The 23,011-nt window shown below is 36.7% G+C and overlaps 1 protein-coding gene across 1 annotated transcript in view; it reads right to left on the bottom strand.

Moving 5' to 3' along the window:
* Positions 1-23,011, bottom strand: part of LOC132563612 (muscle-specific protein 300 kDa-like) — a 224,432-nt gene that overhangs the window by 121,099 nt on the left and 80,322 nt on the right. Inside the window, 29 exon segments of the mRNA XM_060228353.1 lie at positions 1,628-1,804; positions 2,214-2,381; positions 2,692-2,844; positions 3,016-3,342; positions 3,607-3,771; positions 4,006-4,158; positions 4,337-4,663; positions 5,009-5,173; positions 5,357-5,497; positions 6,107-6,433; positions 6,768-7,085; positions 10,020-10,346; positions 10,717-10,881; positions 11,316-11,468; positions 11,586-11,909; positions 12,067-12,231; positions 12,433-12,585; positions 12,723-12,868; positions 13,145-13,325; positions 13,527-13,691; positions 14,035-14,187; positions 14,702-15,193; positions 15,344-15,655; positions 16,097-16,261; positions 20,300-20,326; positions 20,693-20,857; positions 21,164-21,316; positions 21,713-22,039; positions 22,412-22,576. Coding sequence (XP_060084336.1) covers positions 1,628-1,804; positions 2,214-2,381; positions 2,692-2,844; positions 3,016-3,342; positions 3,607-3,771; positions 4,006-4,158; positions 4,337-4,663; positions 5,009-5,173; positions 5,357-5,497; positions 6,107-6,433; positions 6,768-7,085; positions 10,020-10,346; positions 10,717-10,881; positions 11,316-11,468; positions 11,586-11,909; positions 12,067-12,231; positions 12,433-12,585; positions 12,723-12,868; positions 13,145-13,325; positions 13,527-13,691; positions 14,035-14,187; positions 14,702-15,193; positions 15,344-15,655; positions 16,097-16,261; positions 20,300-20,326; positions 20,693-20,857; positions 21,164-21,316; positions 21,713-22,039; positions 22,412-22,576 — 6,159 coding nt within the window.

Genomic DNA, 23,011 nt, shown 5'->3' with positions numbered 1-23,011 from the left:
AACAACTATTCTCTATAGTGCTTTAAAACAGATAAAGAACTTGTGCATGTGACATTATCAAAAGTATGAAGATCAGAAGAAAAAAAAACACAGAAAAAAATCCCATTTAAGTTTTCTACAAAATAGATAATCACTCAAAAACAGTGTATGTCAAGCTAAAATGCTTTTGTTCAAACAAACAGAAAGAACAAAATCTTCACTTGAAAAGAAACATTACTGCTATATTTTTGAGAGCTGCTTTTTATTTTTTTAAATTCTTTTTGACAGGAAAATAATTTTAAACTGGGGTTTATAGGACAAATTGCTCTAGAAGCATAGCAAAGGATGGCCAAAATATATAACGATTTCACTCACTTCTACATGATGACAAGTTCACACAGTCATGACTCTATCATACAATACTATCTACAGATACAATATTCCAGTTAAAACACAAAGAATTAGAGCTGTGATATAAAAGTCGACAAACTTTCAAACCTGGTGTTGGAAATATATATAGAGGAGGACAACAATGACAAAAATTAAGGTACAAATAGAATTAATCAACAGCAGTTTTAATCACTTTAACAACCAGTGTTACTGTAACAGAATGCCAAACATGAAGTCGATGACTTAAGCGATTTGTTGTAATGAAATGCTACAACACAACAGGGATATTGAAAGGAACAACCATTTTAACAATCTCTTACTAAGACATGCATACCAACACATGCTCATGTTAAGTTTTTTCTTCAAGAAATGATATTAATATATATATATATATAAATAATCTTTAGTATTTCATGAAAAATATTATCAAAAGTATTTTAATAAAGGAGTTCAAAAAATGAAAATCAGGAAGACATTAGAAATCGGGTACCAATAAATGTTGATATTTTGTGTTGTAGGAAATCACTTTTATCCAGAACTCTTCAATTATCAAACAACCAAAGGAAACACAAAGAACAAGAAATCCTTGACCATCCTTTTTTGTGCATGTCTTCCAGGCTTTAGTTCACGCAACTTGACCCTCCATGTCTCAACAGATACTCTACACAAGCATTACATGCTTCACCTGTAGGATTGTATTTTTAGTAACACGGACCCATAGGGCACTATGGCTGGGAGCCGTAGGTTGAGCGCTTTGTTACTGATGGTGCTACAGATGATGATGGTTTATGACTAGAAGCTGATGGAGAATAGTGCATCCTTATCTTCATACTATTTGACACAGAGTTCATCAAATACATTCAGAGCTGAGCCAGAATTATAATTACAACATCTGAATTTATAATCTTAGTAAAACACCACTTCCTTGAACCTATATATTAGTCAAATACCCCTTATTTGTGGAACGAAATGCTTGGTCCCAGCCGTGTCCTTACACATTCCTTGTCATTAACCTTGGAATTCTAGGACTGTTACTGTGATTTCCTAAAACTACTGACATGGTTCCATGAAAGTTCCAAAGTACAAAGCTTTAGTGCACCATGAAGTAATTGGTGAACTCTGAGTCAAATATCTCTCTAGCATACAACGGAAATTCCTCCTTACAATTTTATCAACCGCTCTCATTTCTCCAATAATACAAAGAAAAATATGGTGGAAATGAAGATTGCTCTCTACATATGTGCCAAGATAGACTTACCCTGATCTGCTCAGCTGTGGTCTGTAAGTTGAGATAACTTTCCTCCAAGTTCTGCATCTGTGATTGAACCTGCTGTGCCATCTTAGGAACTCGCGCATTGTCCTGAACCAGAGTACGGCCTCGGTGTGAGACCTCATCCAAAGTTGATCGATAGCCTTCAATCTCCTTAATTAGGCCCTGAATAAAGAGATAAAAAACATAACTACTAAGAAACACCAGTATAAATCTATATAGATATGTGTGTAGACTGGTGCTTATCAACACTGTATAGATCTATATAGATATGTGTGCCGACTGGTGCTTATCAACACTGTATAAATCTATATAGATTTGTGTGTAGACTGGTGCTTGTCAACACTGTATAAATGTATACAGATATGTGTGTAGACTGCTGCTTGTTAACTGTGTATAAATCTATATAGATGTGTTTGTAGACTGGTGATTGTCAACTCTGTATAAATCTATATAAATATGTTTGTAGACTGGTGCTTGTCAACTCTGTATAAATCTATACAGGTGCATGTGCGATGAATGGTGCTTGTCAATTCTATATAAATCTACAAATGTATTTGTTTATAAGTCTTACCCGATGTTTGTCAATCTGCCGCTGAGTGAGTTCCATGGTACTGACATTGAGTGAGTTATGCGACATGAGTTTGAATGACGTCTGCAGCAGCCATTTCTCACTGTCCTGCTGAGCCTCATGGAAATCAAGGTGGTCATGGTAGGCTTGTTCAAGTTTGGCCACTATTTCCTGTATAAATAAATTTACCAAGAATGTACCGTCGATCCTACCAGAAAAATATCTTGTCTTGAAGCTTCGTTACAACTTTGACAAAAAGCATTTTCAATGTAGCCATTGACAATGTGAAGCAAAACATAGAACAGGAATGAAATCTCCAGATTTACAGCAAGAGCAAGTGTTATAATCACCAGAGGGAAATTTAAGATTACAGTTATAAAATAAAAGTTGTGGGGATTGGTTTGTAAGGCAGGGTGTTATGTACCGAGGGAGATTGTAGGATATCTCCATCAGAGAACTATAAATAAAAGGAGTGACCTACCCGTGCTCTCCTGAGGACACCTTCGTACCGGTTCTGAACATTAGACAGTGTATCAGCCACCTCCTGGTTCTCACTCAGAGCCTCCAGGTTAGCGACACGTTCCGATAACTCATTCACAAGTCGATGGTGGTTTTCCACATCACTCAACACCAGCTGGAAAAACAAAACATTTACGTTATGATAATGATACATAACTACATCTACCAAACTCTGGATACATTTTTTTGTACGTGTATTGTATTATGTATCTGGCTTATTTTCCACAGACTTGACTGTTATCTTCTCATAATACAGGTGTATAACCCCTTACAGTATTTAACTGACCTTGAATTTGTCAAGCTGGGTCTTCTTCTCCACCAGCTGGGCACGTGGATCAGGATCCATGGCGAGTTGGTTCTCCATGTCTGCAAGCCACTTAATCAGACTACCATAGTATTCTTCATAGTCGTTCCAGCGATCCTGAACACCTTCCAACATGGCTGAAGTCTCTGAGATTGCCTGGTTTAGTTTTTCCCACTCATTTGTCAGCTCAGTGACCTGCTGTTCAATGATTCGCTTACCATCTGATGAAGTGTTAGGCAGAATTCTCTCGGCCAGGTCACAAACCAGGTTCACCTTTCTCAGACCTTCGTCCATGTTTGTTGTTATATCCTAATAACAATGATATTATATTTGAATTTGATTTGAATTTGGCTTGAATTTGGTTTGAATTTTGTTTGAATTTTGTTTGAATTTGATTTGAATTTGATTTGAATTTTGTTTGAATTTGATTTCAATTTGATTTGAATTTTGTTTGAATTTGATTTCAATTTGATTCCACAAGAAAGAACAAACACGAATTACATAGATGCTCCAACATAAGAAAATAAAAAAAAGTGTTTTGAAGATTCTTCTATGAAAGAGAAATGTCTTTACCTTGATATCGTCCATACGATCCTGAACAGCATGCCAATCACCTGATGTGTCGTTGCATACATTGACTCGTTCGTCCACCTCTGCTAGCCAATCAGCAGCCTCATCAAAGGCTGTGTTGTAACTTTTGTGGTCTTTGGCATTCTCCGACAGTCTGTGGACCATTCCCTGGAGAAAAGATGGACAAATATATGTGTAATGATACATTTAATACTAAAATCCTTAGAAATTGGGAGCATGAGAGTATTCCAGTAATTAATCATATGTATGTGTTTATAGAGCAGACATTCCCACCATTTTCAGATTTTGAATTGGCATCTATATCTGGAGTCAGTGATGGTAACATGAATATCTTCCCCCATTTCTTAACAAACCTTCGTTTGACATAGAGATATCACAAACCTTGGCAGCAGACACCAGTCCCTGGTACTTGGCAGAGAGAAGCATCATGTTGTTAGAGATACGAGGATCTGAACTCCTCTGTGACACAGCATCTGTTCTATCCTTGACATGGTCCAAAGCTGCTTTTCTCTTCAGCACTTCATCAAAAACATCCTGTTACATAAACATTGAAATTTTTTACACACACACACATACACATGTATATCAGGATTTTATCATGCAAGTACCTACCAATATTAAATATTAAATCACAAAGTCATCTGTATTTATCAACATATTTCTAATGATCTTGACCTCATTCACATATATAAATGACATCTAAAATTCTGACCTCTGCGTCCATGAGCTGCTGTTCTTTGCGCTGTTGGTCAGGTTTGTTTTCTTGGAGACCTTTGACTTTGCCCTCCATTTTTTCAGCCCATTGGTGGAAGCGTTGGTATTCCTCATCGAGTTCAAGCCAGTTCCCGATACAAGCTTCTAGGTTAGCCTCCATCTCATTGACAGAGGAGGCAAATGAGTTCCAGTCCTCTTTCAAGTTTGTCAACTCCTTGTGTATGGCTTCTTGTCCACGAGGGGCTGTCGTCTGACAAACACGCTCACCAAGCTGTGTAGCATTGTTGACCATGTCTTGACCCTGGCGCATCTCTCCCTTGAAGTCCTAGAAAAGTCCAGATGTAAGTTTGTTACATAGTAGTGAAACAGAGAAAGTCAATAATAAATCTCAGAGGAAGAAACAGAGCATTCATAAATATTGATCAACTTTTGTTTAACTTTGGAAAGTGTCAATAAAGAATTCAGGCTGAGTAAACAGACAAAGACAATAATTTTCAACTTAATTCTTACTCCTTATTTGTTCAAAATAAAAATCTTTTTTCTGTTTTGACTCATAAAAGATTGAACAGACCGATCGATACAGAAGTAAAATGTTTTTGCCAGATGCATATTTGATCCAACATTTTGTTTAAACAGCCTGTATCAATCATTTGTTTTTCTAGTGATCTACCTTGAGTTGCTGAAGTCTGTCTTGTAGTGTTCTCCGATCACCAGAGTAGTCACTAAGACGTTGCAGTCTGTGTCGGTTGTTAGCGAGCCAATCAAGACATGCTATATAAGCTCGTCTGTATTCCTCATGGCTTTGTACCTGGTCCTCCAGACGCTCAGTCAGGTCCTAAAAACAATAAAAAGATTATCAGACAATAAGAATCAATACATTACATACAGCTACAATAAACACATCCAAAAGATCGTTATGTTGTTATCACTTTAAATACAGATTGGACAACATTCTTCAATTACCTTTACCTTTTCTAAGTTGTTATAGACACATGTTGCAAGGATCTACACCACCTACCCTCGACTGGTTAGCTGCTTTGTTGAATCGAGACCGGAGATCAGAAGCTACAGTCTGTGGACGTCCATCCCTCAAATTGGAGGATTTATCCTCTAATTTTGTGAGAGCTTCTTTGTGAGCAGCAACATCAGCTTGTAAAGCCTGTGGGGTAAAATTGTATCACTAAAGTAACCAAACACTTTATGTTAAAACACATTATTGTCAGGCCTCTCACCTATGATGAAAATTGTCAAAAGATAAAAAAAACTTGAAGAACAAGAAAATTATGAAAGTTTTGTATATAAACACTGTTTAGGAAATATTTTAAAAAAGGAAAGTTTGATGGGGATTATTATAATATTGTCACTGGTTAGAAACTCTTTTACAGGCTACAGGGACGTGTCGTAAGTATTTGGCCACAATGGCAGTGTGTTTTCATCCCCTGTTGCTACTATATGTAAAAAGGTTCTGGTTGTCGCATTCGGCGTCACTGATGATGATTGATGCATGCTATTTTAAGACTTCTTAATCATGTGACGTGATGTGACATAATATTTTTGTGTCGTCCATTTTCTGGTTTTTCCGGAAAATGCTAAGAAGCCAATATGAGAAAAAGAACATTAGACAACTGAAATAGGGTAATTTTGTGGTTACATTTGAAGGAAATGAGATGAAGGATGGAGCCCCAATCTTGTTTAGCCACACTTGACACACAGACATGAAGTGATAATTTGGGAGCTGCATTTAACATCAACATTCAAAACTACCTACCCTACTCTTCTCCAGGCTGGAACGTTTTTCCGGAAGGTCAGCACGAAGTTCTGGGTCATTATTGAGTTTGGTTTCTACATCTGCTAGCCAGTTGTTGAAATGATCATACAAGCGATCAAAGTCACTCCACTGGGTCAGCGCAGATTCCAAGTTTCGCTTGGCCTGTGACACATCTGTCAACAGATTCTCATAGTCTTGTTTGGCACTTTCCGTCTCCTGTTTTACAACGAGGCAGCCACGTTGGTTGGTGTTGGGTAGTACACGTTCTGAACATTCCAGCAATGCTCTGAGATGATTGTGTCCTTTGTCCATGGCTGCTTGTATTGCCTAGAGCAGGAAAGATTTCCGTATTCATGTTAACCGTTTATCATCAAATAATCATACATATTAATTTATTTACAAAATAAGGACCAAAGCCTCAGCAGAAATGGCATTACCACATCTTACATTGTTCTATATTGTATACCGTTACCTGTAAAACCCCCAATCATTTGGTCAAATCTTTTTTTTTTTTTTTTTTGGAAGGACGAGGGTATATCTACGGAGTGGCAGTGTCTTCCTTATTTCTTTTAAAGTCTTAGTTACTTTATACAATTCTTCCAAGTAAGGCCCATCACGTTGTAATGACCTATGACCTAACAGACACAATCAGTTGACTTACAGCGATCATGCTGATCTTGCTTCCAACATCGTCTTTGGATCCAGCTGAGTCCTGAACTTGTCGGAGATTTTGTTGAGTGTCCTGAAACCAGTCCTGAAAATCCTCCAAGTTTTGTTTGTATGTCCGGTGATTTTCGAAGTAGGTCTCCAGGTTTTTGACTATGTCCTTGGACAGAGCAATCACACCCTGGTATCGTGTGGTCAGCTGAGTGATGGCATGTGATGTCTTTGCATCAGCATTGGTCTGGAGTAAAGCTTGTGCCCTCTCGTTTACCTTATCTAAAGAGCTCTGCTTGGCCAACACATCTTCCAGGTAATTCTATAAGGAAATCAAAGCTTGTTAAGTGTAGGTAAAAGCATTTCCACAATGTTTGTAAGGTTCAATAGAAATTTACTCACAACCATTTCACAAATCCATGTTTGACTAACAAATAAATGAACATCTTTATGTGCTACAAAATTTAGAGTAGTAATGGTAGTAATGAGTGACCATACCCCTCAGTGAGGACACAGCTGATGTCCATGGCTACTGGTGGTTTTTACCTAGTGACCATACCCCTCAGTGAGGACACAGCTGATGTCCATGGCTACTGGTGGTTTTTACCTAGTGACCATACCCCTCAGTGAGGACACAGCTGATGTCCATGGCTACTGGTGGTTTTTACATACTGACCATACCCCTCAGTGAGGACACAGCTGATGTCCATGGCTACTGGTGGTTTTTACCTAGTGACCATACCCCTCAGTGAGGACACAGCTGATGTCCATGGCTACTGGTGGTTTTTACATACTGACCATACCCCTCAGTGAGGACACAGCTGATGTTAATGGCTACTGGTGGTTTTTACATACTGACCATACCCCTCAGTGAGGACACAGCTGATGTCCATGGCTACTGGTGGTTTTTACATACTGACCATACCCCTCAGTGAGGACACAGCTGATGTCCATGGCTACTGGGAGTTTTTACCTAGTGACCATACTCCTCCGTGAGGACACAGCTGATATCTATGGCTACTGGTGGTTTTTACCTAGTGACCATACCCCTCAGTGAGGACACAGCTGATGTCCATGGCTACTGGTGGTTTTTACCTAGTGACCATACCCCTCAGTGAGGACACAGCTGATGTCCATGGCTACTGTTGATTTTTACCTAGTGACCATACCCCTCAGTGAGGACACAGCTGATGTCCATGGCTACTGTTGATTTTTACCTAGTGACCATACCCCTCAGTGAGGACACAGCTGATATCCATGGCTACTGGTGGTTTTTACATACTGACCATACCCCTCAGTGAGGACACAGCTGATATCCATGGCTACTGGTGGTTTTTTACCTAGTGACCATACCCCTCAGTGAGGACACAGCTGATGTCCATGGCTACTGGGAGTTTTTACCTAGTGACCATACCCCTCAGTGAGGACACAGCTGATGTCCATGGCTACTGGGAGTTTTTACCTAGTGACCATACCCCTCAGTGAGGACACAGCTGATATCCATGGCCTCTGGTAGTTTTTACTTGTAGACTGCCTTTGATACTTGTGTCTCAAATAACATTAAAAGAATTATTTTCTTTTAAAATCTATGTTCTTATGTTGAAGAAAGTTTTCTTGATTGCTAGAAATGAAACTATGTTATGGTAACAGAGATACTGAATATAGAGGCAAGCACTGTGGAACTTTTCCTGTAGCAGGAAAGTTAAAACGTCAAACAAAGAAATTAGAAGTTGGGAGGAAGTTCTCTTTTCTCAGACACACAAAGGATAAATAAACACAGGGATAAACAGGGTAAAACACGCTCCTTCTACACTGTCAGTCACTTATAACAGAATAATGACAGTTAAATGTGGGAGAGGCTAAAATTAAGGGAAAACTTGCTTCACAAGAGGACGATAATTTGTGATCATTTCCTTTGGTGCACTGTCCCCAGATACGTGGACATAATGCCTTAATTTATACTGACCTTATTTACATTGTGTATAGTAAATGGTGCAAATAACTTTAAATTCTGTATAATGAATGATACACAGTTTTTTACTATTGTGATACAAAGCCATTTGTTAGTTGTGTTTTTATGGTTTAACTACAAAGATGATATGGCATTGTCAACACAGGTTCAAAAATGCTTCCAAAGAGATCATTTCTCAACACAAAATATTGGGGAAAATTACAAAAAATAATCGAATCTACACAGACCTTTATATACAATATACAGGTACACTGTATATATATATAGGGAAGGGTCCTTATTATACAAGGACTTTAATACACTATATACAGGGAAACTGGAGAGTATGGAAGGGTCCTTATATTCTCAAGGACCTACGAAAAAAAAAATTTTTTTTTTACTAAAATGCATTCCTTGGCACAAACAGTAGTATGGTTTTGTTGTACATGACTAAGAAAAGCTGTATTATAAGAGACTAAGAGATCCTGTGACTATGTGTAGTGAATGAAGAGAGTGTGACCACTTCCTATATTGAAGTATTGTTACCCATCACCAGCAATATTATGGAAAGGAAGATTATCTCACAAAGTCAGACTAATAGGTCTATAAACAATTTCAATAAGAATTTCTTTTCAGTTTAGTTTTTAACAGTGCTCTGGTTTGAAAATGCTAGAACACTTTTTGTTGTGCAATAAAACTTAAGAACAAATTTTACCATACAAAATCCTTTTGTTTAATTTTGAGTAGCTTTGATTTTCAAACTAAGACACTTTACATAGAATATTATAAATCTATATGCAATAAAGCTAAAATGATTTTATTTTCCATAAAACATCAATTCAAACTGAATTGTTTTAGTTCTTCTGACTACTGACTATGGATAGGATTCATGCTACCACTGGGGGAGGGACAAGGAGGAACACTTCTAAACAACCTCTAACCCCGCCCAGTTCGGCGGTACTTACACTATAATGTAACTTCAGCTGTGAGTGGAAAAGCAAGGTAAATGAAAAAGAATTCCATATAATCTGGAATATTTGGCAAAAAGTTTCTAAAATCATGGCACAATAACATAGTATTCTTCAAAGTAAAAAAATTCCTTGACAATTCTTTTATTATACAAAATTAAAAAGAAAAAAAAAAAGAAGTAAAATTTGAAAAAAATCACTTTCTCTAGTTAGAAAGGAGTATTACTTATATTATCTGAAAGTTAGATACTGCTGAAGTAATAAACCAAATATATTCTGCTTAAAACAAAAACTTAACCTGACAGGCAAGTAATTATCGAATCTGACCAACACATACCTGGTACTGATCCCAGTGTCTCTTCTTCTCGTCAGATGATGATTTAAGGTCAAGGTCAGCCCGAAGGTAACTCTCAGTCTCCTTCAGCCAGCTATTGAATGAATTATAGCTTTCCTCAAAGTCACTCCAGCGAGTCAGACATCGCTCAAGGTCTTCTTGTGCATCAGTCAGTTGAGTACGATATTCCTCAAAGTCGCGCTTCATAGATGCCAGTTCTTGACGGATTTTGGTCTGTCCTGTTGCTGATGTTGATGAGAGAGTGGTCTCCCCTGCCTTGGTTGCCTCAGTCAGTCTCTGTGCTCCTTGGCTGATGTCTGCTGTTAGAGTCTAGTAAATAAAGGGTTATACCAACTGAATTATTGACCAAAGATTATAAGAAAGGAAAAAAACAACATAGAACAAGGAAAAGTCTTAACAATATTTGGATGTTTCATGCCCCTGTTCCATGGATTTGTTTTATTAGTGTCACTGAACTATGACATCACTTTGGACCAGGGGCTGCATTTGTGACATGTTATTCCTGATAATTAAACTATGTGTATATAGTTACTTTCAGGTGTTTGCAATAATTATGAAGTTGAGACAAGCTTTACTCACATCTGATCTGGAATAGTGATCGTAACCAACGACGATAAAATGAGACACAAACACAAAACAATGTACACAGACAGGTGTTATCCTGCATATCTTTAAATACCTTTGCTCTTTCAATCTTGGTAATGATGACAGATTTCTCGCCAAATGTGTCGGAGCATGTGGCCAATTTTTCCCGTGCAGTTCGAAGCCATGACAGGAAGCCATTACAAGAGTCATGGTAAGCCTGGTGCTGGGCTACACACTGTTCAGCCTTGGCCAGCAATTCCTGGGTGAATAAAAACAGGAATTATTTATTTGGAACTGATGACATATCAGTATGTGAATAAGTGGACAAACATCATGGTTAATGCAGTATCATTAACCTAGAACTAATTTCTGTAATGGCAAGAGTGCCACTGAACAAAATGTCCTTCCTACTATGTTTTCACTCTCTAAAATGCCCTCTGATAAACCTGTGAGTTTCGACAAACCTTTGCATTCTAAGTGATTAATTCTCACGTTCTGAGTGACCCACACATTCTGACTAATCCTGTTGTTCAGGGTGACCAGCGGGTTCGTACTAAATCTTGTGCACTAAATGAGCCCAAGTGTTCTGACTAACTCTTGAGTACTGAATGACTCATGTGTCCTGATTAATCCTCCTATTCTGAGTGACCCGTGTTCTGACTAACTCTCACGTCGTGTTTGATCCCTGCTTACCTGGGCTTGGTCTTTAATGGCACCATATTTGGTCACTATATTGGATGTATCAGTTGACGCTTTACTGATGGGACTCTTGGAGGACAGGTCAGTGGCCTTGACTCCAATAGACTCAATCATCTGCTCGTAGGATATAACATCTTGGTACAGCCCCTGTCAATATCAAAGTAAGACTAGTTGTATTTACAGTAATCAACTACTTAGTAAAATTATCAGTCTACATAACAAATAAAAAGTCTGCAGGAGAACTCCTAACAACTGCTACAGTACCTTGAGTCTCTGTAGCTCAGCTTTCTTCTCACCAAGGTCCACCTTGGCTTCAGTCTCGCGCAGGCGCTTCTCCATATCGCGCAGCCATTTGTGGATTTTGTCGTAGCTGTCGCTGTAGTCAGTCCACTGGAGCAGACATGACTCAAGCATAACCTTGGTGTCAGTGATCTCTCCTAGCATGTTCTCCCACTCCTGCTGAAGCTGTTGTAGCTCCTTACGGATCATCTCACGACCGTCCATTGACGTGTTTGTCATGGTTTTCTCGCCCCATGTGTTTGCCGTGTGAATCAGCAGCTGACCCTCCTCTTTAACTACGACAAACTCCTAAAACAGAATTAAGATGGCCAATGATTTCTTCAATGTGTAAGAGTTTCTGAACTGTCTGATTCAGTTAGCTATCATTATATTCTACCTGGGTTACAACAGTTCATACCTTACCTGTAGTTTTTCCCTACCTGGGTTACAACAGTTCATAACTTACCTGTAGTTTTTCCAGCTGACTCTGTATCATAAACTTGTCCCCAGATGTATCGGCACAAACCGATACCTTGTCACGGGTAGACTGGAGCCAGGTAGCTGCCTCAGTGAAAGTATCGGCATACTGGGCGTGGTCCTGTGTGTATTGCTCATACCGCTTAAACAGCTCCTACAAAACACAGCCAAGTTGTTTTAGGTACCAAGGCTTTGAATTTAACATTAAGGAGGCCAAGTAGACCTGCACTGTTCGTCTAGAAATTTAAAGTATGAAAGAACGTTCTAAGCTTGAATTCCAGGACCAAAGATGAAAGAGACACTCTTCCTTTGTATAATATTTTATTTCTTTGTAGAAATGCTGACACTGACTAACCTTTGAGGCTGCTATAAGACTTGTGTAGCGAGAGCTCATTTGAGTGAGTTGAGAGGTCACACGATTGTCTGTTGTAGACTGAAGTAAGGTCTGTGAGCGTTCAGCTAGAGCATCAAATGCCGTCTGTTTGTTGAGAATCTCTTCATGGACACCCTGTAGGATTAGTTCAGATATTAAGTTAAGATGATCGTTTTACAAGTAGAATATTATAAAAGAAATGGAAACCAGTTTACTTCATAATAAAACAAAATGGTGTCTTATGCCTAAACAGACAGGTGATGTGTACTTACATGTTGTTTCTCCACTTGCACAGTTTTGTCCTCCAGCGTTGCCTTCAGCTCCGAGTCGGCCTTCATGTCAGTCTCTGTGTCCTTTATCCACTGACTGAGTTCGTTATACTGTTCCTCATACTTATTCCACTCCTCCAGGAGACGAGCTGTAAACAGTTTGTATATCACATAACACTTTTTATAAACATGATAAAGACAGTCTTTCTATTTCCCTATCAACCTCACTTTTTTGTGCCTTTCTTTCTTAAACTGTAATTTTCAAAGCATAACCAGTCTTCATAAGAACCCTTCTACAGAATCTTCTTAAAAACATTCTTAGCTGCAAGTTTACATTTCCATCGACCGTAAATTTATTGAACAAGTTGCAGAATACATGAATGCTTTCTATCCACCACACCAGATTTACTACACCAGAATCTTACCAAGGTTTGAGTTGAGTTCATCACACTCATTAACAAATCCTTCAAATTCATTGGACAACATAGCCAGTTCTTCCTTAATGAGGTCCTGTCCTTGTGTGGATGTCTCCGGTAAGACAATCTCACCCTTCACAATGGTCTGCTCCAGTTTTTCTTTACCAGTATCATTTGTGCTATACACATCCTGCAGATAATAAAGCATCAGTAAATATACCAGCTGGATTTTATTTCCTCAATGATCTGATAAATACATCACAAATAGAGAAAGAATATCAGAAAAGGAGCCTCTAGTTCCAGAAGTGTTGTGAGACCTTGATAAAAACCTAGTTACTGACAACAGACTATTAGCTAAGGTAATTCATCAGCAGACTTTCACAGATTGTACCTGAAGTTTGTGAAGCTGAGCCTCTATGGCGGTTCTGTCTCCTCGTACATCACTACAAGCATTGAGTGCCTCGATGGCAGTTCCTAACCAATCAGAAGTCTCCATGAAGGCGTCACGGTAGGCTTGGTGATCTTTAACATTTTTCTCACATTTTACCTGTTGATCCTATAAACAAACAGCACATGAAACTAAACTCCTACACCCATCAATGAATGAGCCTGTACATATCACAAATTCAATCAGCTAATCCTACAAAGATATCAAGTTCAATTTCAAACAATTTTATTGACATATATGACAAAGGGAACAGACATCAGACAGAGCCTATTTAAGTCCTCTCGAACACATACTATCACAGTGGTACAAGACAAAATACATTAACATACACTATAATCATTAGATAGTAATGATAATACAATATAACACAAGGGAAGCAACTCCTATCTATTAGGATTTATATTTATAATAATATCTGGACTTCTATCTTATCATTACTAACTGTACATACCTTTACCCGACCAAGAAGCCGTTCGTATCGACTGACTTGTCGTCGGATCTGGTTTCCGAGATTGGCCTCCTTACTGGTCTGTTTTAGATTCTCTGACTTATCATTGAGATTGTCAATGGTACTCTGTTGGCTGTTGACATTTAGCTGCAGAACCTGACCGACAGACAAATAACCAGTAAACAATCTGAGACAAAAGGTTTATAAACAACCAGCAATATATGTCTATATGCTATCTATAAATAATGGTGTTTATCATGATTTCTAGATACAAATTTATTGTATGAAAAAGTACTCTTACTGGACGGTACCCGATCTGCTTGACACATACCGAAACATCGGAAACTGGGTGTTGTATATGTAAATGTAGAGCTATCAGGCATGGAAGGTTTTGAAAATATTTCTGCCCTTCATCCTTGGTGTTTATCAGGTTCAGTTGTGACTTTTTGTCATCAAGAATTTGTTTTTGTTCTTGTGTAACTAAAACTACAATATAATATCTATGTTTTGAGTGACTTACATTACTTAAAAGTTGAAATGGAGGCAAATATCAGAAAAGAAAATAATTTGGATAAAGCCGCAAAGGATGACTATGTGCTGGTCTTTCAGTATCAACATACTACGGTCAATTTTTCTGTAATCCTGACTGTGTTGAATGACCCCAACTGACCTTGACTCTTTCCAGCTGAAGTCGTTTCTCCTGTAATGTGTTCTGTTGCTGCGACTCATTCTCCAGCTGCTTCTCCAGATCAAACAACCATCGGTCAAGCTGGTCAATACTGTCATCATATACTGTCCATTGGGTCAGTGTGCCATCTAGTTTTGTCTTGAGATCGTTGAGGTCCCCTGATAAGGCATCGTACTCTGCCTGAAGTCCCTGCATCTCGCGCCTCATGTTGTCACGCCCCGGGACAGAGGTATTGGGCAACACAATCTGAAGGTTATCAAGGGCAATCTGGAGCATATGTAGTCCTTCCTCCTTGTCACCCATCAGCTCCTGGACATCTCCTAGACGCCCCTGGACAGCTTGGCGGTCACCACTGATGTCAGAATGGACCTGAAGCTTCTTCCTCATTTCATTGAGCCAAGTCTTACACTGGTTGAAAGATGATGTGTATGCCTGATGGTCTAGCACATACTGCTCCCAGCGACGGCATAATTCCTAAAATTAACAACAACACACACATATCACCTTTAGAGGAATTACGCTGTTAGTTAAACATAACGTTTACAATTACTCCTTGACTTTATCGAGTAACACCTTCATAATCAAGGGAATTATTTTTTTATCAGAAAAGAAACAAATACTGACCTTGATATTGATATAGATTGTCTGGTATTTGGTGCCAAGTTGTGACGCCTGGCTGATCACACGAGTGTCAGTGCTGACACGAACCAGGTCCTGGGCTGTATCGCTCAGAGTATCAACATCACCTTGGTGGTCAATCATCTCCTTGTGAAGTTTCTTTAGCTTGTCCAGTTGAGACTGTTTGTCTTTTAGTGTAGCCTTGAGCTCTGTATCACGAACTTTGACCTCCATATCCTTAAGCCAGGCTGACACTTTCTCCTGCCAAGCATCAAACTCCTTCCACTGATCCATACAGCTCTCCAGGTCAGATTTGGTCTGCAAAAGAGTCATAGTGTCATAGAGTTACATGGTCATAGTCATTGGGTCATAGGGTCACAAAGTCATAGAGTCAAAAATGACACATGATTTACAATCAATGATGACATATAATATATCCATCTATGATGACACATTCTCTTTATCATCTATGGTAACACATCATCTTTATCATCTATGGTAACACATCATCTTTATCACCTATGGTGACACATCATCTTTATCATCTATGGTGACACATCATCTTTTTCATCTATGCATCTATGGTAACGCATTATCGTTATCATTTATGTTGACACATCATGGTGACATATCATTTTCATCATTTATGGTGACATATCATCTTTATCATCAATGGTGACACATCATGGTGACACATCATATTTATCACAATTGGTAACATATCACTGACTATACACACCAGCCTACAGACATGCATACCTTCTGTAGGGCATTGACGAAGGCCTCCCAGTCATCCTTCAGAGCGTCTGTCTCTCTCATCACAATGTCTTTGCCCTGTGGTGCTGTGTTTGGTAGTACTTTCTCAGAAAGACTCACTACATTCTTAACCTTAGGTTCACCTTCCATTTTAGTCGCGACAATGTCCTGTAAAATGTTCATTTACCATAAAGTAAAACTGCTTGTTGGTGGGCATGAGTGAATTAGTTATCAACCAGTTATATATAAACAAGCTACACAAACAACATACTTAATATCATTCTTGTAAATAATAGATTATACAAATAAACACAACTTGTTTTGACCATACATTTCTTATCTGCTTTAATCTGGCATTATAGTTTTTACAGATTGACGATAAAAAGGAACATCATTGCACAACACCAATCCTATGGGAACCAGGACACTAGGTAATAACGTTGATGTAATTATATCTACTAAGAATAAATGGTGCCTTCATCACTTAACTTTGTATATGCCAGCTTGTTATAAAACATCTCCATGTTGCATGACATTCAAATATATAATTCTTTCACCAACCAGTTAAATTTACAGGCAGAAAACTCCACACACTAAATAGGTCCATAAAATATGACATTCCCATGGGATTTTGATTTAAAATCCATCACCAAACCTGTATAGTGATCTATATAGGTCTAAATATGTACTTCACACACAAACAACTACATGTCTACTCAGAGTAACTAAGGACTCTAACAGGCTCTCTAAATAGCCACTCAAAACATCATATATCTAACACTGCTGGTCTTTTATCCTTGTATTTACATTATATTCAAATCTGGCTGAACCAAAACAAGGCTATATCATAATATCTATATCACATGTATTACAGTATAATATCTATATTACATGTATTACAGTATAATATCTATTACATGTATTACTGTATAATATCTATATTAAATGTATTACAGTGTAATATATATTACATATATTACAGTATAATATCTATATTACATGTATTACAGTATAATATCTATATTACATGTATTACAGTATAATATCTATATTACATGTATTACAGTATAATATCTATATTACATGTATTACAGTATAATATCTATATTACATGTATTACAGTATAATATCTATATGTATTACAGTATAATATCTATATTACATGTATTACAGTATAATATCTATATTACATGTATTACAGTATAATATCTATTACATGTATTACAGTATAATATCTATTACATGTATTACAGTATAATATCTATATTACATGTATCACAGTATAATATATATTACATGTATTACAGTATAATATCTATATGTATTACATGTATTACAGATATTACATATCACAGTATAATATATATTACATGTATTACAGTATAATATCTATATTACATGTATTACAGTATAATATCTATATTACATGTATTACAGTATAATATGTATTACTATATATACATGTATTACAGTATAATATCTATTACATGTATTACAGTATAATATCTATTACATGTATTACAGTATAATATATATCACATGTATTACAGTATAATATATATTACATGTATTACAGTATAATATCTATATTACATGTATTACAGTATAATATCTATATTACATGTATTACAGTATAATATCTATATTACATGTATTACAGTATAATACCTATATTATGTATTACAGTATAATATCTATTACATGTATTACATGTATTACAGTATAATATATATTACATGTATTACAGTATAATATCTATTACATGTATTACAGTATAATATCTATATTACATGTATTACAGTATAATATATATTACATGTATTACAGTATAATATCTATATTACATGTATTACAGTATAATATCTATATTACATGTATTACAGTATAATATCTATATTACATGTATTACAGTATAATATATATATGTATTACATGTATTACAGTATAATATCTATACATGTATTACATGTATTACAGTATAATATATATTACATGTATTACATATTACATGTATTACAGTATAATATATATTACATGTATTACAGTATAATATATATTACATGTATTACAGTATAATATCTATATTACATGTATTACAGTATAATATCTATATTACATGTATTACAGTATAATATATATTACATGTATTACAGTGTATTACAGTATAATATCTATATTACATGTATTACAGTATAATATCTATATTACATGTATTACAGTATAATATCTATATTACATGTATTACAGTGTAATATCTATATCACATGTATTACAGTATAATATCTATATTACATGTATTACAGTATAATATCTATTACATGTATTACAGTATAATACCTATATTACATGTATTACAGTATAATACCTATATTACATGTATTACAGTATAATATCTATATTACATGTATTACAGTATAATATCTATTACATGTATTACAGTATAATATCTATATTACATGTATTACATGTATTACAGTATAATATCTATATTACATGTATTACAGTATAATATCTATTACATGTATTACAGTATAATATCTATATTACATGTATTACAGTATAATATCTATTACATGTATTACAGTATAATATCTATATTACATGTATTACAGTATAATATCTATTACATGTATTACAGTATAATATCTAAGGAAATCAGACAAAATCCTATCTGTACAAAAATTACTGTTTGTACAATTTTTTCCACACTTTTTCAACATAGACTACAAGAGAACTTTTACGTGTATCTATCCAAGTTGGTGGGATTTTTTAGCCACTACAAGTTGTGCATTCAGTTTCTTGTGATTTGAACTGTGTTTTCTTTACAAGCTGTGCATTCTGTTTATCTCGAAGAAGTGAAAACATATACACCTGGTGTGCTTTACCAAAGTTGTCTAACTACAAATCTTTTAATCACAAAAATATCATGCATTAAAGAAACTAAAGCATTGAAGCCAATCAATCAAATTTTGATATTTCATTGCATTCATTAATCATTATTTTGATGTTAACAAGTCATGCACATGCATTCTAGCTGTTTTCTAACGTCCACTATACAAAATCATAGGTACCATTTTCTGCATAAGTGTCCAAACAAATGCACAGGTAAATAACTATCAAAAATGATTTTCCTCGTTTACCACAAACAAACCAAGTCTACCCTTAGCAAACTCATGTTATCTCTTGCTGATGGCCAAAATGTCACACGCTAAACAGAGTATAGCCACCACTCCCTTACTTACTCGGCTAATTTTCTCTATATCAGTGTTCTAGTAAAACAAAAGTATCACAACCTCTGTATATGATCAGAAAGAATTTTCTTACATCAACAAGCTTTAGGACTAAACACTTTATTTTAAAGGATTTTTGTTCAAGTCACATATAATGGTATGTACAAAAATTGTTTGGGTAATTAAAAAAAAAAAAGAAGAAATAAAATATTCATTTTTTTCAAATCTTAAATATTTTCTAAACTTCAAAATCTGAACAGGTGCACACAGGATCATTTGATTTCAATGAAAATCACTTTAAATATTACAACAGTGATGTGAAGTGCTTGGAGACATGCTGACATTAGTTACAACATGTGATTGAACTTTTTGTGCCAATGATTCCACACAAAATTCTAACATTCCATACCCCAAATCTGAAGTAGGATGTGAATTCCATCTGTTCAAGAAAAAAACACCATCTAAAATCTAGGATACATTTTGTACATGTATACAGTGTCACCCTTACCAAGATACATGGTCTACACCGTCCCAGGTAGGACTTAAACAAAGCACACCTATAGGTCAAGCCTAGTTATACAAGTGGTCTAAACACAAACCAGACAGAAAAAGAAGTTTCTAGGGGGCTCTGTAGATCATACAAGCCTAATCATCAAAAATAAAAAAAACCACTTACACAGCGACGCTGTAGATTGTTAATCAACGAGGAACAACAAGAACAAGTTAGTCCACACAACACACACAAAACACAAAAATCAGGTCGTGATAACAAATCAATTCAACTTATTTAGAATTAGCTCGAAAATTCTGAATGAAGGGGAGAAAAAAATGTCTTTTTAATCTTTACAACACATGTTGCTTACTATCTTTTTTATTACTTTAAACGGGTTTTGATTATTAAATTAGTTGTTAGGAAACGTTCATGCAGGAGCACCGCTGTCCATTCCACATGATAAAGAATATTAAGTAATCTTACACTTTTTAACAGGCCAGTGTAATAACCCTGCAATTGGTATCATAACATTATAACACATGTACAACATGGTCATGGGTACAAAACAATCCAATCAGTGTAAAAAAAAACAGGTATGAAAATATAAATGTCACACAAACATTGTAAGATCGTGACAAAGACTGTCCTGGAATTCACTATATTTAAAGGTGTAAAAAAAATACACTATAGCAATTTTATATCTGTTTACAGAGTACAAGGGGAAGGATTTAAAAATAGAATTTGTCCCTATCCTTCATCTAAAATTAGATATGTCCTGAAGAACAGACAATCCTTAATCTGATGAAAAAATATACTATATTTGTAACCAACCAAAGAATAAATATAATTTATAGTCTGAATTATCGTTTCTCTCACCTGGATTTTGTCAAGACGGTTTTGTATGGTGTGACGATCTCCTGAAACATCGGCACACATAGAGAGTTTCTCACGAATACCATTGAGCCACTCAATACAGTTGTTGTAGGCATCGTTGTACTGTTGGTGGTCGGCCACAAACACCTCATACTGCTGGACACGCTCCTGTACAAATTAATCTCCAACGTTAAGATACACCAGTTTATTGTACAAACTCTTTGTAAAAATTAGCTATAGTAACTAAAAGGGCATATTAAGTCAAAGTTGCCAAAGAAGGAAAATTAGAGATGTGTAAATTTCATGACAGAATGTGATTATTTTCATGGCCAACTTGGGTGAAAATGCCTTGAGACATCACTGAATTTAACCTTGTGTATCATATCCTTGTGCTTTCACTTTCAACACTATACAAATTATTGTTTATGACAGGTCTATTGTGTTTCTTTTCTTTATATATCATTTCCTTCGTACCTTTGAGGAGGAGCTGATTTTCTGGTAGCGTGTTCGTGCCTGTGTGACAAATTTAGAGAGTTGTGGGTCAGTGCTGCTCTGGGCAAGATTCTGGGCCTTATCATTGACACTATCCATCACACGCTGGTATGACAGTACATCTTGATGAAGTACCTAAAACACACAGCACAAAAAAATTCATCATACTGGTCACTACTGGTCATCTTAAGTCACTTTACTGGTCACTACTGGTCATCACAAGTCACTTCACTGGTCAATAGAGGTCATCTTAAGTCACTTCACTGGTCACTACTGGTCATCACTAGTTACTTCTCTGGTCACTACTGGTCATCACTAGTTACTTCATTAATCACTTCTGGTCATCTCTAGTCACTTCATTGGTCATCTCTAGTCACTTCATTGGTCATCTCTAGTCACTTCACTGGTTACTAATGAATGTCTCAAGTCACAAAATTCAGTCACTAATAACTGAAAATGTGAACACGTTTATAATAAAGCTGTTTCTATATTCGATCTTGATACAAGTAAGTTTTGAGTGTGTATACATACCTTGTAGTTCTGTAATTGACTTTTTTTCTCCTCGAGTGTGGACCGGAGTGGCACCATACCGTCCAGCTGAGATTCCATCTCACGGAGCCAGTGCTCCACCTGACCAAAGCTGTCATCAAAGGATGTCCACTGTACAAGCGCTACCTCCATCTTACGTTGAGCAGCTGAGAGGTCATCAAACAGACTTTCCCAAGCAAGCTTAACCTGACGCAATTCTTGTCGTACCACCTCACGACCATCTGGTGCTGTATTTGGGTACAGTTTTTCTCCAGCTTCTACAACTTGGTTCAACTTAGTGAAACCAGCATCACGCTCTGTGGCTAATTCCTGTAACCATATCAACCACAGACATTTACCCTCTATGGAGTTTAGTTTCTGTAACCATATCAACCACAGACATTTACTATCTTATTCTATTCTCTCCCTTTATGTCTTTTTATGCTCTCTTCCAAAGTGTCTTTTCTCACTCCCTTTAATTGTATCTTCTCTGTCTCTCTCAGTGTTTTTTCCTTATCTCTCACCCCACTCCAACAGTCTTTTCCTGCTCTCTCATTGTTTAAATTTTCCTACTTTTTCCCTCAAATTTCTTTTTCTACTTTCCCACTTTGTCTTTTCCTGCTCTTTCCCTTGAAGTTTTTTCCTACCCTCCAACCTAAGTGTCTTTTCCTATTCTCTCCCTCAGTGTGTTTCCCTACCTACCTGAATCTTTTCAAGTCTGTCTTCAAGCTCATTTCTTGAACCAGTTGTTTCAGCACTGGTTGTGAACTTGTTCTTTGCCTTGTTCAGCCACTGTGAACAATCAGCATGGCGATCCTTGTAGTGCTTATGGTCTGCCACATTCTGTTCACACTTCTTCAGTTGGTCCTGCAGGTAAAGAGGTCAAAATGTTTTTTTAGCAGTAGGATATACTAGTCTTGTCACTGACACACTGAGATATCAAACAGTTGGCCAGCTGGCAACCTGTGGTCCCTGACACACCGAGATATCAAACAGTTGGCCAGCTGGTAACCTGTGGTCCTTGACACACTGAGATGGCAACCTGTGGTCCCTGACACATTGAGATATCAAACAGTTGGCCAGCAGGCAACCTGTGGTCCCTGACACACTGAGATGGCAACCTGTGGTCCCTGACACACTGAGATATCAAACAGTTGGCCAGCTGGCAACCTGTGGTCCCTGACACACCGAGATATCAAACAGTTGACCAGCTGGTAACCTGTGGTCCCTGACACACTGAGATGGCAACCTGTGGTCCCTGACACACTGAGATATCAAACAGTTGGCCAGCAGGCAACCTGT

Source organism: Ylistrum balloti, unplaced genomic scaffold (assembly GCF_031769215.1).
Source record: "Ylistrum balloti isolate Yb309-2 unplaced genomic scaffold, AGI_CSIRO_Ybal_v1 Utg371796, whole genome shotgun sequence".
Lineage (NCBI taxonomy): Eukaryota > Metazoa > Mollusca > Bivalvia > Pectinida > Pectinidae > Ylistrum > Ylistrum balloti.
Note: the sequence above shows the minus strand (reverse complement) of the source record. Positions and strands in the feature narration are given on the sequence as shown.